The 16,041-nt window shown below is 33.7% G+C and overlaps 1 protein-coding gene across 1 annotated transcript in view; it reads left to right on the plus strand.

The window, feature by feature from the left end:
* LOC141842840 (RNA pseudouridine synthase 6, chloroplastic-like) overlaps positions 1-9,787 on the plus strand; it is an 11,140-nt gene extending 1,353 nt beyond the window's left edge. The window contains exons 2-7 of the mRNA XM_074730832.1: positions 401-463; positions 1,048-1,163; positions 1,247-1,301; positions 3,890-4,001; positions 7,893-8,062; positions 9,332-9,787. Coding sequence (XP_074586933.1) covers positions 401-463; positions 1,048-1,163; positions 1,247-1,301; positions 3,890-4,001; positions 7,893-8,062; positions 9,332-9,607 — 792 coding nt within the window. The 3' untranslated portion in view covers positions 9,608-9,787. The remainder of the gene's footprint in view (positions 1-400; positions 464-1,047; positions 1,164-1,246; positions 1,302-3,889; positions 4,002-7,892; positions 8,063-9,331) is intronic.
* The last annotated feature ends 6,254 nt before the right edge of the window (positions 9,788-16,041 follow it).

The raw sequence follows: 16,041 nt of genomic DNA on the forward strand, positions 1-16,041 counted from the left end.
ACATGTGCTCATATGGACTTTCCATTCAAGTTGAAAGTTTTCGTACACAAGTCATTAGTAATTTTTTCTCCCTAAGCTTTTCATATCATCTTTTATTTGATAGTTGTGCTTCATGTAATCATCCTAATATTGCAACTGTAAGAGACTTGCTCTATTGCCTATTGTGAAAAAGTCGATTTAATGGATTTGTAGGGGCGATGCACTGGACATGCCATAAGCTGTGAAGTAGGAGTGGGGTCTCTAAACCTCGTAAAAGAGCTGTGTTAACATTGTATTGTTTTACTCTTAGGTTTCTGCTTCATACAATACTTGACATGATCGACTAGACTCACACATGAGCACTCACGAACATCTAACACTTGAATTGTAGGGTTTCAACTATTCATCTATCCGTCTCTAGCCAGGCTCATGTCTTATTCGGATTGGCGCGTGCCGCTATTACATTGATTCTAATACAAACTTGGTAAACAAATAGTTAGGTCCTATAATGTAATCTAACTTGGTCGTATTCTCTAAAATTATTTATTCCCTTTTAAATAATAATTAAAGTTAATTTCCTGTAGCTCAATCAAAGCAAGTTTTACAACATATTAAACATAAAATCACCTAAATTGAGGAGCAATGATGGATTTAGCAAACTATAAGATGATGAGAAGAGGAAGAGAAAGACGAAGAAAAAAGGAAGGAAAATACCTAATTGCTCAGTCATCCTTTTTAGACATCATCAGAGTTGATACCCTTCCAAGTGCTGAAACAAATACATCATAGTTTGTATGCGTGACTAATTGAAATACGTAATTTTTCCTCATGACAACATGGTTTCGGTTTCTATATAAGTGGAATGGCACATTTTGTCCGCATCAACCAATGCAAAATGAGGTTTAACTCATGAATTTTTCTGTCAGCACAATAAGGTAACATAATTGGATATGTGCAGTATCTCTTCCATGTAACTCATCCATTTGAAATTCGTATCCAAATTTATTGTTTGTTATTGTTGCTTATATACTTGGTTGAGCTATTAAACTAAGGTCAATTCTGTTTTAGGTAGGAGGGACAGCAGATAACATTGAAGAATGCTGTGCAACTTTTGCTTCTCGTGCCTTAGGCTTTGATGCTCCACTGAGGACCACCCATCAAATAGACAATTGTACTGAAGGCTGGTTAGCTTTTTCTTGAACTCAAAAAATGTTCTTTCATATAAGTGCATTAATGTTTAATCAAATGAAATTGCTGTTTTTTGCAGTGTTGTATTGGCTAGAACAAAAGATTTCTGCTCAGAATTTCACAGCATGATTAGGGTTTGTCTTTAAACACATCACTTTCTATCTATCTATGGATATACTCTTACCTTATGCTATTCAACAACACATCTATATTGCTAATCTATTGGAGATTATAAAGTTATTTAATTTAAATTAGGAAATAATTTTTAAAATGTTGTATTTTATAAAAATTTTTTTTGGTAGATCCTTTAACTTGGGGGAATAAATTAATTCAAACAATTTTTGATTTGGTAATTATCTTATAGTATATTTTTTCCAAGTTTGATCATGTGAACTTAGCTATAACATTATTCTTTTCATAGAATATTTTAGTTTTTAATTTTTGGAGTTAGAACATTTAAAAGGGATCCAATTTCCGATGTTAATTGAGCTTTATTATTATTATTAGCCCCAAGATGATATTCACGGTCTGGACATGGTTTAAAACTCATAACAACCTCATGACAAATTCTTTGATATTTGCAAAACAAGTTCAATCAAATGCACAAAACACAATTCACAAAATTACATTAATAGTGTAGTGGCAAGGTGCTCAATGGGTTACTCAAGCACCTACAGTTCGAATCCCAACTACGAAGCACTGCAGAACATTTTCCTCTAGTGGGATGAAAAATGGCTGAGAAGCCACGTGCGCTTTTAGATGTGGTGGGTGGTCTGTGGGGTAGGATTGTCCACCTCCAAGATTAATCGGATCGCAAGAGCTGGACACCTGGATTATAATCAACACCACCATAATGATAAAACTAACATTTACTGTAAAAGACCAACATAAAAGTGTTCATATACTGTGGAACGTAAGTAAAACATAACATCAAGTCCAACAAGATGACTTAGAGTTCCACTACAAAACCACGATAAAGCAAAAAGAATCCATGATTTAAATCCTAAAAATGCACAAAGTGTGCTCGGAGTGAGTCCTAGTAAATTTGAAACGCCCATCAAATGATACTCTCAGCAAGGATTTAGATACCCTCTTCTTGAAATGTTGAAGTGGCAAGATAAGGAGGTCAACAGGGAACACTGAGTAGAGCAAGTAAAAATGCTGAAATGTACAAACTAATGTAATAAACAATATAATAAATTCCAAAATTGTGCTCTAATGTAATAGGGTACCTGCATTAAATGTAATAATATTATGCAAGGATATAAATCTCTACTAAGGTACTAAAATCAACTAAGTATAGTTTTGACCCATTCATTAGTGTTACTCCTGCCCTCTCCGGACAAAGAGTGGGACCTCATGCTTGTGCCATACAAAAATGTGACTACCGGGGTAGTTTGAGCTCATCCTTGCTACTGTAACCAATGAATGGACAAGAAGAGAAATTGGTATATATATATATTTGCTGATGCTCCACATCATCTATGTGTTTGGATAGGTGTGATGGATAACCAGACAGCTAAAGGGGGTGAATAGAGGTTGTATCTGCAATTAAGAATTAATACTACTCTTGCTATAGGCTTAACAAAGTCATACAAATATCATTAGTGGCGGAAATAAGAAACATAAAGAATTGCATACATAAATGCTAACACGACATAAGCACTTCGGAACCTTCTTCCTCCACAACCTATAACTCGTTGATAAGTCACTCCTAAAATCTCTCCTTTGGAGATAGAGAAACCTTTTATGACAAAAACATAGTATGAAGATTAAGAGGAAGGCTAAAGGGTACATGGAAATGCTCTCTATTTTGCTTATCTTCAAACATCCACCTTACTCCTCTTTATATAGCCTTCAACTCTTTGCAAAACTATAGTCCCCCACCCCAGCGGCCCCACAAGCCTTCAAACTCTTGATGCTTCACTTGTTGGTTTGCTGGCTGATTAGCCTAAGATGACTCCTTAGTCGACTTAGCTAACTGTTGGACTGGAAGACTGACTACAATCATTATAATGATAAGTCTCGCATAACCTATATTGAAAATAAGCCACAACATCTGTGGGTTTGCCATTGCTTTGTCAAGCTTTGGAAAATAAGCATATGCAAATCCTGATTACAGTGTAATTATTCAAGCTGCTTGAATGCTGCAGTGGAGCTAGCTAGCTGCCATAAGAGGAATTAACACGATATGAAGCATTTCTTTTAAAACATAATTTTTATCTAATCCAAATGTTGAAGTGAGTATGTTTTGGATGTTGTTTCTGCTCACTGGGCAGTTAAACAACTTGTTTGGGATGTCAAGTATGGGAGGATGCTTTGACGGAGTGGACCTGTATTAGAAGGCCCTTTATCAGGGGGCTAAGTATGTTTTAGAGGCTGATTTTGAGGTTTCAGTGTTAGATGTTGAACGTTCTAATGGTTTGGTGGATCTTATTATAGTGAACTAGTTGATCGCTGGCTCTTGCTTAAAGAAAAATTGCGAGGGAAAAAGGAGGGTGCATAATTGGGTGGTTTAGTGTGATTCTGCATTTCAAATCAATGATTATAAGTTTACATTGTTACTGGAATACTGATTTCTGATCAGAATTGTAGGGGCAGCTCATAGCCTCATACAAAAAATTTAAAACCATGCAATTGTCTGGTATAGCATGTATTGTCTCAGTATGCCTTGCTTATTGTGATTTTTCTAAATTCTTATAAATTCTGATAATAAATGTAGGAAAAACAGGTCAGAAAGTTATATCTTGCTCTTGCTGCGGCACCTGTACCCATTGGAATAATTACACACTACATGCGTCCCACCAATGTCGCTCCAAGATTAGTTTCCAAAGGTAATATTAGAACCTAAGCATTTAACCATGGCATCAAATAAAGATTGTTAGAACTTGTCTATGTTTAGTATTACATATTGTTTGTTACATGCAATATATTGTCTTTCAGACAACGTTTGCACATATTGTTTGTTACATGCAATATTGTCTTTCAGACAAGGTTTGCAACCTTAATGGTTGTATATTGATGGAAATAAATTTAAAAAATGATGATAAATCCCAGTCAGTCTCATGGACTCAATTCCTGGGGGTGGCCGGCCCGGTCCCACGGAAGTTTCCCACCGACCACCAGGGTAAATCGGGAAGCGCATACGACGGTCAATCCGGATGCCCAGCATCCTTTGATTGCGTTCCCCATTTGGAGGAAAATTCCTGCAAATACGCCGTAGCTGGGGATCGAACCGCGGGTCCCTAGGTCACAACCCGGATGTCCTACCGTTGCACCATTGCCCTGGGGACAAAAATGATAAATCCCAGTCAGTCTCATGGACTCAATCCCTGGGGGTGGCCGGCCCGGTCCCACGGAAGTTTCCCACCGACCACCAGGGTAAATCGGGAAGCGCATACGGCGGCCAATCCAGATGCCCAGTATCCTTTGATTGCGTTCCCCATTTGGAAGAAAATTCTTGCAAATACGCCGTAGCTGGGGATCGAACCGCGGGTCCCTGGGTCACAACCCGGATGTCCTACCGTTGCACCATTGCCCCGGGGACAATGAAAGATCATCCAGGAAAATGAACATAATGTACAGACCATCCAGGAAAATGAACAGAAAAGAAGAAAATTTTGAATTGATTCTAGTTAGACTTGTATTTTACAATATTAAAACCAGTGTCTTTTAGTTTGGTCCATCCCAATTTCTATGAAGACCAAGTGATGATTCCAAATAAAGTTTATCTGCATTTTGTAAACAAATTATCAAGTCTGTTGAGATGAAATCCTCATATGATTAAGTAATTACATCATATGACATATAGGATCCAAGCCTTACTATGCCTAAGCTAGTTAGCCATGCAAGGCTAATAGCCAAACTTATAACTATTTGGATCCTTAAGGTATGGATATTGGTAAATCACATAATGTGGCATTCTAATTTGTCTTTCATGTCTTGCTTGTCACCTAAAATGGTAAATCACCTTGATCATGTGGCTTGGTAAAGATATCAACAATTTGTTCGTGAAAGTGGAATGACAAACTGACCTAAACAATAACTCTAAGGAAATTGATATTTAATTTTGATGTATTTATTGCACTTATAGCATATTAGACAATATAACTACTATATTATTAGCAATCATACTTATTGGTTTGAACTTGTAGACTCAAAGTCATCAAGTAGTCTTTTTCTATATTGTTGGTGTGTGTGTGATCAGATGACCGGTTTGGTAGAAGGGGGTGAATACTATTCGTGCCTACAAATAAACAAGCAACCTACTCCTGCTGCGATCTCAGTAGGGTTACAACAAAACATTAGCAGTGGCAAATTAAAAAAGCATAAGCATGTATACCACAGTGACTAATTTTTAATGTGATTCAGTAGCCCTCAGGCTCCTTGTCCATGACTTATGATTCATTTGACGGATTACTCTTAGAATTTTCTATTTTTTTCCTCTTTGGTCAAATGTCGTAGTTGGAGAAATCATCCAAGGGTAGCACAAGAGGCTTACAACAAAATTCTAGGATTTTACAAGAAAGCACAAAATAAAGACAATGTTGTTGTTTGAAGTTATGAACTAATTGTATATATGATTTGTGGCCTATGGAACCCTTAATTTAGCCTCTTCCATGAATTGCTTTGTTAACATGATTTCATTGACTAGACACTCATTAGTTGATTGATTTGCACCTCCTCTTTAATCGTTATCTAATCCAATGAAGGTAGTTTGTTGATATTGTCTTACTGTAGCATCAAGCGACTGACACCATCGATTGGTGTTGGTTAACTCAAATTGTTTCCCTTGAACCATGATCAGTGTTGACTGCTTCATTTGGGGTTTATCGGTTGAGTGCCCATAGACATCAATCAATTGCTCATAGCAATTGACTTAGTCACCAATTAATTGGTCAACATTTCCAATCGGTTGACATGTTGACTACATTCATTTAATGATTAAGTTCGCCTAGATTGAAAACTCCCCTCACCCCATGACTACACATCACTCCACTAGCAACTCACACGAAGTCTTATCGTACCTTGAGGTCTTCTCTTGTCAAGTTACTCGCCTTTCGGATGCACTTTGCTCTCGGCTCACTCCATATCCCATCCTTCACCTTCACTTATGTAATTCATCTCCTTGGTAACAATGCTCTATGCGCTGTCTCCCTCGGATGCCCTATATCATTTTTCTCTAAACTCTACATACCTTGAGCCATCAAACACTCCATGTATTTTGTCTAGGTCTTGCACAACTTCACACACATCAAATACAATGATAAACCTACCTTAAACTTTTTCAATAATTGTGACCTTATTAAGGCTAATTAAAAGGACTAAATGTTCAGATTTTCAACATTAATTATCTTGCTTAAAACTAATTTGACTGACATATTGGACCTTGATTCCATGGGATTTAATGCGGTTAATGCAGTCAAACGGACCAACCCATAATGGGGCGGGTCAACCCATCAAAAATCCATCATATGGCGAGACGAGACATGCCGACTTGCCATTTTGGCGGGCTAGGAAATCTTCAACCAAACCCAATTCAAGACCGGTTGTGGGTTACGTGGGTCAATCCATGGGCTTATTAAAAAATAAAAATATATATATATTTAAGGTTGAAACTTTTATGTTTGGGTTGCAGATTAGGTGGCTTAAGTCCACGAGTCCATCAAAAAATAAAAAAATATATGTAGAAAATGTTGAAAATTTAAGTTTGATTGTGGATTAGGTGAGTTAAGCTCACGAACCCATTATTTTCCACTTTTATTTTAAATTTTAGAAAAAAAAAAGTTTCTCAACCCGCGGGCTGACCCGCGTAGATCACTGGCCCAAGTAAGCCAACGCATGTGGACCTATTTTAAAATGGATTGATAAAATATAATTCAACCCACTTAAATTATTTGATGGGGCGGACCAATCCAATAGGTTTAATCCAAATTGACAGCTCTAAATGCAATTCTGAATAGTTAGTCATGCTTACAATTATGCCTCATTTATAATATGTATTAATATCATTAAATTTAATAAAATATGAAAATTATCATTTCTAAAATGTGATGAGCCAATACTAGATAAGGTTGTGCCAATGGGTTGTAGCGTGCTATGCATGAGTCCATATCGATTGTGCTTATACTAGGCTTAAATAGGGATGGCCCTTGAAAATCTAATAATAAAAATTTATTAAAATGCAGTTATGCACAAAAAATGAAAAATAAAAAGTTAATAATATTCTAAATTTTCAATTATTTCAAGGATAAAAAGGATAATATTAAAAAAACATATTAAAAAATCATAAAAATGGAATTGGACCATGGTAGGCTCACAATGTCACATACTTGAACCTTACCATGTGACACAACTTGACTTTGTATTGGCTTGAGCACGACATGTGGGTCGAGAGACGAACACTTGGCATGGACATGTAGGTTTCCAAGCCTCCTAGTGTTACGTATGGCCCATTCTATGTCAAGCTAGTTCAGGAGCTTGGATTGGTTGACCTTTCAACTTTTGAGGCTATATAGATCATAATATATCAGAAACATTCATCAATATGAATTAACAAATTACATGCATCAATGTTATTGACTAAGTTGCTTTTAGAGATCATGGAGATATTAAAATAGCTATTAAATAGTGAGCTAGATACGTATGTCCATATTCTTATCATCAAATTTTGTCTTCATAAGTATCTTGCTTTAGTACTACATGATAAATTTCCGCTTTTGCAGATCCCATTGGTGGATGGCATCTGTGCCAACTAGAAGTTCTGGAGTGTAGGGAGGTTCCATGGCCATCTAATGAAGTATTTAAAAATCACAAAGTTGAAGATTGTGGGTGGCCCTCCAAGGGAGTTGCCTATGAGTGTACAATTAATCTCTTGACCGGAAAAACTCATCAGGTATTTCTATTTGTTTTTGCTCTTCTCATAAAACTCATTAGGTATTTCTATTAGTGGCTAATCATGTAGTTTTCTTAGCATTTAATTTACTTGTTATTTAATAGAAGCTTTGGGTAGCTTAATTTGTAGTTTGTTTTGCTAAGTCTTTTATCCCTAAATAGGAAGTCCCATGGTTTGAAATCTCGTACAATGTCGGGCGAAATGGTTGAAATGTATCATTCCGGTAAATCATCGAAATTCGATATCACTTGATGTCAAAATTCAAAATCTTAAATGTCGTAGTTTCGATCTTTGACTAGAAAAATACGAGTATCGTATCGACTCTCCAATACATGGTGTTGGTAACATATTAGAGGTAAAAAAGAAAAAAATGAAGTAAAAGAAGGAGACATTGTCTGTATTGAGTAATATTGAGTTTGGTAATTTAGGAGAATGATATATTTTGATTGCAGTTGAGTGTGTCATGTTGGACATGGTACAAGATTTAAAATTATGCTCGGTACAGACAATGTCTTCTTATTTTTTATCTTCTTCTTCAACTCCAATCCATTATCGGCATCATGCATCGAAACATCAGTACAATATCGAAACAATATCGTTCTAATCAAGGACCAAAATTTTAGCACAGCTTGACATTTTAAATCTTAGGAAGTCTAAAGGAGTAACTTCGATGCCTTTAATAGAAACCTCTCAAGATTGACTTAAGATATACACTTGATGTGTAAGCCTATTACTATCAGTGCTATTGGTTGATAGTGGTACAAACACGAACCTTTGTAAGAGATAAATGCAGAATATGAATTATACTAGACTAGTGTTATCTAATCAAAGAGTAATATCAGCGGAAACGAAGACATCTTCTATACCCCATGAGAAAGAAAGTAACAAAATTGCATCAAATTGATGGCACGGACAATCGGTAAACAGAGCACACATGAAAAAAAAAATCACAAAATAATACAATTATATATAGAATTTGGTTGGGTTGAACAAAACAAGGCTCATATGCTATACCATGTACTATGTCAAGAAGCATGTAAAAGACAATGCTTTCATAGGTAAATAACGGAACTAGATCAAATCGGAGCTTTTCATTTACTGGGAAATCATATGAACTTATGCATGTGACTCCAATTTGTCATTACTGTTTGTCATGTATGCTACTGGCGTAGTTATGGTCTCGGTTATGAAAACCTTGTGTTTTGCAACATGAATGCAATCATGCTCTCAGTTATGTCATAGCATTCAATAACTGTTTGTGTAATGCAGATTCGAGCGCAGTTTGCTGCTATTGGTGGACCTATTATTGGAGATTCAATGTACACACCATCTGCCATGGCTAGAATGGCTAATCCTTCGGTCGACCCATTCGGAGGCAGTTGTAAGGAATATGAAAGTGAGGACGATAAAATGGCAGCTATAGAAGAATGGATTGCACAGCATGGGAAAGAACCAAATGCAGCTGTTGGTCTCCAAGCCTCACACATCTCATGGAACAATGCTACTTGCTCTTACGAGGCTGGTGATCCATGGTGGAGATCATAGCAACACAAATTTGGAAGAAAAAAACTTCCACAATAAGATATGCTAGAATTATGTTTTTCCATGATTGAGATGATCTGAGCACATAAGAATAGGTAAAAGTCACAATGGCTTTGTTGCCTTTTGACATTTTTTATCAGTAAATGTAAACATTTATATCAAAAAACAAACATGTATGATGAATAGGGTTGTGAACGAGCCAAGCTATGTGGTGTTCAAGTTTGTTTGATAAGGTAATTAAGTCAAGTCAAATCAAGTGTAAAATGAACAAACCGTTGAAATGATTGTTCAAGTTTGATTTTGTTTCTTTTTTGCACTTGAGTTTGGTTCAATGCTTAATTTGAGTTTGATTTGTTTAGATGTTATCGAGCTGTCAATTCAAATTTATTTGATTGTTTGAAAATTTTACATTTTAAATTTGTTTGGTCGATTTTGAACTTGATAATATAAATTTATTTGTTCATTTTAAAAATTTCTTTGTTTATTTAGTATGTTAAGAGTTTTATTGATAAATATGATTTTCATGAATGTTATTCACATTGTTCACGTATATTTTTCATGGATATTGTTCACGAATATTATTCACGAATATTATTCATAAATATTAACGAGTTGAATATATATGTGTTTAAGCTTGTTCGTATAGTTTAACGAGTTGTTTAAGTTTGTTCATTTAATTTATCATGTGTATTAAATGAATATAAATAAATTTTTATCAAGTCGAATATCAAACTTGTTGATAAATGTTAGGCTCATTTACTACCCTAATGATGATTGAGCTAACTTAGAGTCATATTATCACAAAAAAAAGGGAAAAGACCCACTCAATGAGAGTCAAATAACCTTTGCTTAACAATAATTTAGGACTTAGGGTATAACAAAAATAAAATTTTATACATTTATGTTTGTATTTTATGTATGCTTGTTTTGCTTTGATGTCCAACATAAGAACGTTTGTATTTAATAAGCCAATGCAATCCTTCTAGCTTTGTTTTGCCATGATGTACCTCGCACTTCATTTTTCGGCTATTTGCGAGCATTTTTCAATGTCGTCGTATGCCTTCTAATCGCATCTTTTAGATGTGTCTATTTGTGGCTACTGAATTAATTCACATTCGAAGAAGAGGTGTTCATCCATTTTCACAAACCAAATCTTGTTTTCAGTAAGCAGCTAGTCTTTTACACCCAGCCATAGTATGAATGTACGCTTGGAACTAGTTGAGGGCTCCATATCTTCCATACAAGGATTTTTGCTACCTTTAGAGCTACTAAAAACACTCCATGTCTTTCATATTGGCAAAGTGTTTAATGGTTTACTCAAGTACTCACGATTTGAATCTCAATTATAGCACATTGCAGGGCATTTCCCTTCAATGAGACGAAAGATTTGAGACTTTTGTTTACATTTTGATATATATGGAAAAACAAGAAATATTTTTATGATCTTTCATAATATTTGTTAAAATTTATGTGAATTGAGGTGACTTGAGGGTGAAGTGAACTGAAGCTACAATGACAAATTATTAAGTGAATTGTGTGAGTTGAGAGATCTATAATTTATAATTTTTCTTTCCAATTTCTATAAAGCAAAAAATATTTTATAGTAAAGACCATTTTTATTTCTTATCATCATCATATATATTTTTTCTAATTTATTAAATTATTTAAATTCTCAACTAAATTTTAGGATTGATATTCTAAAAAAAGTACACTAATTACTATTCAAATCATATTTTATATTAAAATTACTAATATGATTAAAAATAAATATAAAAGTGATGCTATTTTTACACTAAATTATAGTTATCAAATCTTGATACTTATAAACATTGTTAGATTTTATTTGAATAGTACCACATTTACTTGTTCATTGCTAATTTTTAATATTTCATTATTTTAGTTAATAATGTTATAAACTTTAGTTTATAATGTAGTTTAATGTATTTTTAAATTTAATTATAAAAATTCCCATAATATTTCAATGATAAATTTATTTTTAATTTTAATATTTTAATTAAACTTATATTTGTTTTTCATTGGCTTAGTATTTAATATTATAAAATGTGATATAAATTATCTCACATCATTTGAAATTGACTCATACACTTGTCTCAATTATATATGGTTAAAAGTAGTTTATTTAAGAAATAATTATTTCTTATAGATACGACAAATCTCACTTTCTAGGGGGATCCAAGCAAAGAAAACAATGCCCATTATGATTTCCAATTAACTGATTCCCTGGAAAAAATATATCTTGTCCTTTTTCTGCAAGCTGGAGTACTACAAAATAATAAATAGAAATAATTAATCTATCATATATAATTGGATTATCATAAACAAAAATAAATATTGTGTATGGAAAAGCCTTGAGATTTTGTTTTAGGAACAATAAAGAAAAAGGTGCTTATCTAAATCTATAAGGCTTCCCTAATGGTTCTTTCATTAAAATGCCTTGAGGTTTATATTTACAAACAATGTATATGAAAATAATAAAAACTTACATAGTAATTCAAACAAATCTATTCCGGTAGGAGCTGATGCAGGAGCAAGCTCTCTAGATGTTGTTGGAATAATAAAAATGGATAGCATGAGGAGGATAGCCAAGCTAATTTTCCTTGTATCCATCATCATGTCTTTAATATTATGATGGATGCAAAACACAAATTTGATTAACTTTCAAAGGGAATTGAATGATTTGTCCATTGGATCTACTACTTATATAGATAGAAACATAGGTTACTTTTATGAGATATGGATAACTTAAACTTTTATACTTTCAACGTAATAAGTTGTTTAAATTATGGAAAGGAACGTTTATTATGTATAAAAACATATTGATAATTTAATTTATTTTAGGTTACTTAAATGATCATGAAAATTATTTATATAAAAAAATAACATGTAAGAGAAATTCCACATTGTCATCTAATTTATTTCAAATTATCCTAACAATATCGGCAATCCATTTCTAGCAACCCAATAGATGGTAAAATGGTTTAGCCAATCCCCATGAACAATTACTCATTCTAAAATAATTGTAGCTTCTTTTCATCACTAAATAGACTCATGTCAACCTATTATTGGTGCAATCGACCTCTGGTCAAGGATGACCACATGCAAATAAGGTTTTGTATTTGAACAATATGTTTAAGGGAGATTATGTTTGATCAATGTGTTTCATAATTATCAAAACGGTAAAGAATGTTTGTTATATATCAAAACAATATATATATATATATATATATATATATATATATATATATATATATAATCATAATAATAATAAAATATTAATCATATGTAAATAAATAAATAAATTTATAAATTTTGGAAATATTTTCATAAAGAAATTTTTTAGGTTAATGGGATAATTTCGTTAGTCTTTTTTTGACTAAGCCAGTATAAATTATCCCTATATATACCTATGAGTTAATTGGAGTTATAACCTAAGTATTAATTAAAACCTAAGTTTTTTCCGTTTGCCTCGTACTCACGATGTCTTATATCCTCACCACATATAGGCATCGTGCCAAATCTGTCAGTGCCGCCCTTCATTCCACATGAGCAGCAGAGACGTCGGCGCCATCTTTCTTGTTCCACGCCACCAACAAATTAAACATCCCCTCCTCCGCTATTTCCTTTCTTATGTTCTGTTGTTCTAACATGTTTTGCTTCACTATAGCCTCTTTTCATGACAAAATAAACTCCTATCAATCTATTATTAGTACAATCGACCTCTGGTCAAGGATGACCATGACCTTTGATCAAGGATGCCCACATGTAAATAAGGTTTTGTATTTGAACAATATGTTTAAGGGAGATTATGTTTGATCGATGTTTACATAATTATCAAAATGGTAAAGAATATTTGTTATATATCAAAATAATATATAAATATAATATAATAATAATAATAATAAATATTAAATCATATATAAATTAATAAATAAATTTATGAATTTTGGAAATATCAAAATAATATATAAATATAATATAATAATAATAATAAATATTAATCATATATAAATTAATAAATAAATTTATGAATTTTGGAAATATTTTCATAAAGAAATTTTTTAGGTTAATGAGATAATTTCGTTAATCTTTTTTTTTTTTTTTTTTTGACTAAGCCAGTATAGATTATCCCTATATATACCTATGAGTTAATTGGAGTTATAACCTAAGTATTAATTAAAATCTAAGTTTTTTCATTTGCCTCGTACTCCCGATGTCTTATATCCTCGCCACATATAGGCATCGTGTCAAATCTGTCAGTGCCACCCTTCATTCCACACGAGTAGCAGAGACGTCGGCGCCATCTTTCTTGTTCCACGTCACCAACAAACATCCCCTCCTCCGCTATTTCCTTTCTTATGTTATGTTGTTGTAACGTGTTTTGCTTCTTGTTTCTTCTTGTACCTATTTCTTCATGGATGTGTGGAGTTATACCTCTCGTTCTTTTAAGGTGAACAGACAACGGTTGAAGAGATACGTCCTTAACGAGCCTATTGAGAAAAATGGGAAGCACAACCTCATCAAAACAAGTACTCTAGATTCAAAATAACAGGGTCAAGCTTTCAACATAAAATAAGCACTCCCTTCAGTCCACACGAGCAACAGAGACGTCGGCACCATCTTTCTTGTTCCACACCGCCAACAAACATCCCCTCCTCCACTATTTCCTTTTGTATGTTCTGTTGTTCTAACTCATTTTGCTTCTCGTTTCTTCATGTACCTATTTTTTCATGGATGTATGGATTGATACTTCAAGCTCTTTTAAGGTGAACGGATAATGGTTGAAGAAATACATCCTTAATGAGCCAATTGAGAGAAATGGGAAACACAACCTCCTCGAACCAAGTGCAAAAGATTGAGAATAACAAGAGTCGAGCTTACAATCTAAAATAAGCACTTCTTGGGAGGCAACCCAAGTTTATTTTTCGTTTAAATTTTTTTAATTTTTTTTGTTTTTTTTGTTTGGTTGTTCATTTGCAATTTACTGTTTTAATGTTTATGTGTAATGCCCGAGATAGCAAGATTCTTGTCCAACCCATGGTAGTTGATGTGTGTGATTCATGCATATATTTTCGGTATTGTTTTGAATGAATTCATTCCATTACATTAGAATACCATCTCTTTTTATTAATTTCATCCTTTTAGTTCAAAGATTTTTGTTTATATATTGTTGTTGATTGAACAAAAATTTGGAGCTAAATAAGAGTCAAGAAGCCTAGAAACGTGCATTTCTAGCATTGTGCACAGTTTGGCAGTGCCCTCTAATACGATCGTGCACCATTTGAGTAGTTAGATGAGAAACGAAGTAGCATTTTGACTTCTAGAGAAAAACACATATAGGTTGTTCTTCCTAACATGGTCGTGCCCCTTACTGTTTGATTTACCAAGACTTCCAAAGATGAACACGGTAGGTCGTACCCACAAGCATGGCGCATGTTCAAGCCTACGACTGCAGCACTCGGAGCCAACACGCTCCAACTATGCTTTCAGCATGGTCATGGTATGGTGGTGGTGCCCGTCATATTTGGAAAGCTAGCTTCAATGAATTAGGAAGATTTTGGAGGCTTTAAAAGGATCCAAGGGGCTCTTGTTTAAGGGAGGATGGATTTCCCAAGATGGGGAATACTAGGAGAGAGTCATTTTCAATAAGTCGTCAAGATTTCATCCACCAAGGAGCTTCTATATCATTTTGAAGACATCGACAAACACGATAACTAAGCTTTAATTTTTCTCTCTTTTCTTTTAGATTTGAGATGTAGAATGTCTTCTATTATGTCTCTTGATTGTAACTCCATCTCCATTGATTAGTTCTACTAATTTTAGGATGAAGGATTAGTCTGATGCATTTTTAACATTCATTTTCTATATATTTTTCTCTTTCTATCATATGATGGATGATTCACACATATCGGTTGACTAATTTATTCTTGAACAGAATAAAATATTGAATAGTCAAATGATGAATATTGAAATTGAGCATAAGGTTGACTAGTTCACTTGGGACATCGACTCATCAATAACACAATAGACTATTTAAGCACAAAGTCGACTGAAGACAAAATCCTAAGGTGACTTGGTCGATACGAAAGACTTATGTATACCATAATTAGACAAATATGATAAGATCAAAGTAATCAATTAACTTATGGACATGTTCAATCGATTGATGATAAAATTTATAAAAGATATTACAGCGTTCATGCCATCATGCATAAAGAAAAGTTCTTTATTCTAAAGCTCTATGTGGGGACAATCTTGATCTACATGCAAATTATGTATCCTTCCTGCGATCTATGATCAATAGTAGGGAACTACACCTACACTACAAGAAAATTACCATATACCCACGGTAAGTTTTAGCTACACATATACAAACTGTAGATAAAGGTAACATATAGCCACAGATATATGACATCGTC

This window comes from Curcuma longa, chromosome 12, assembly GCF_044706935.1.
Source record: "Curcuma longa cultivar G26 ecotype Majalengka, Jawa Barat chromosome 12, ITB_CL_G26_1.1, whole genome shotgun sequence".
Lineage (NCBI taxonomy): Eukaryota > Viridiplantae > Streptophyta > Magnoliopsida > Zingiberales > Zingiberaceae > Curcuma > Curcuma longa.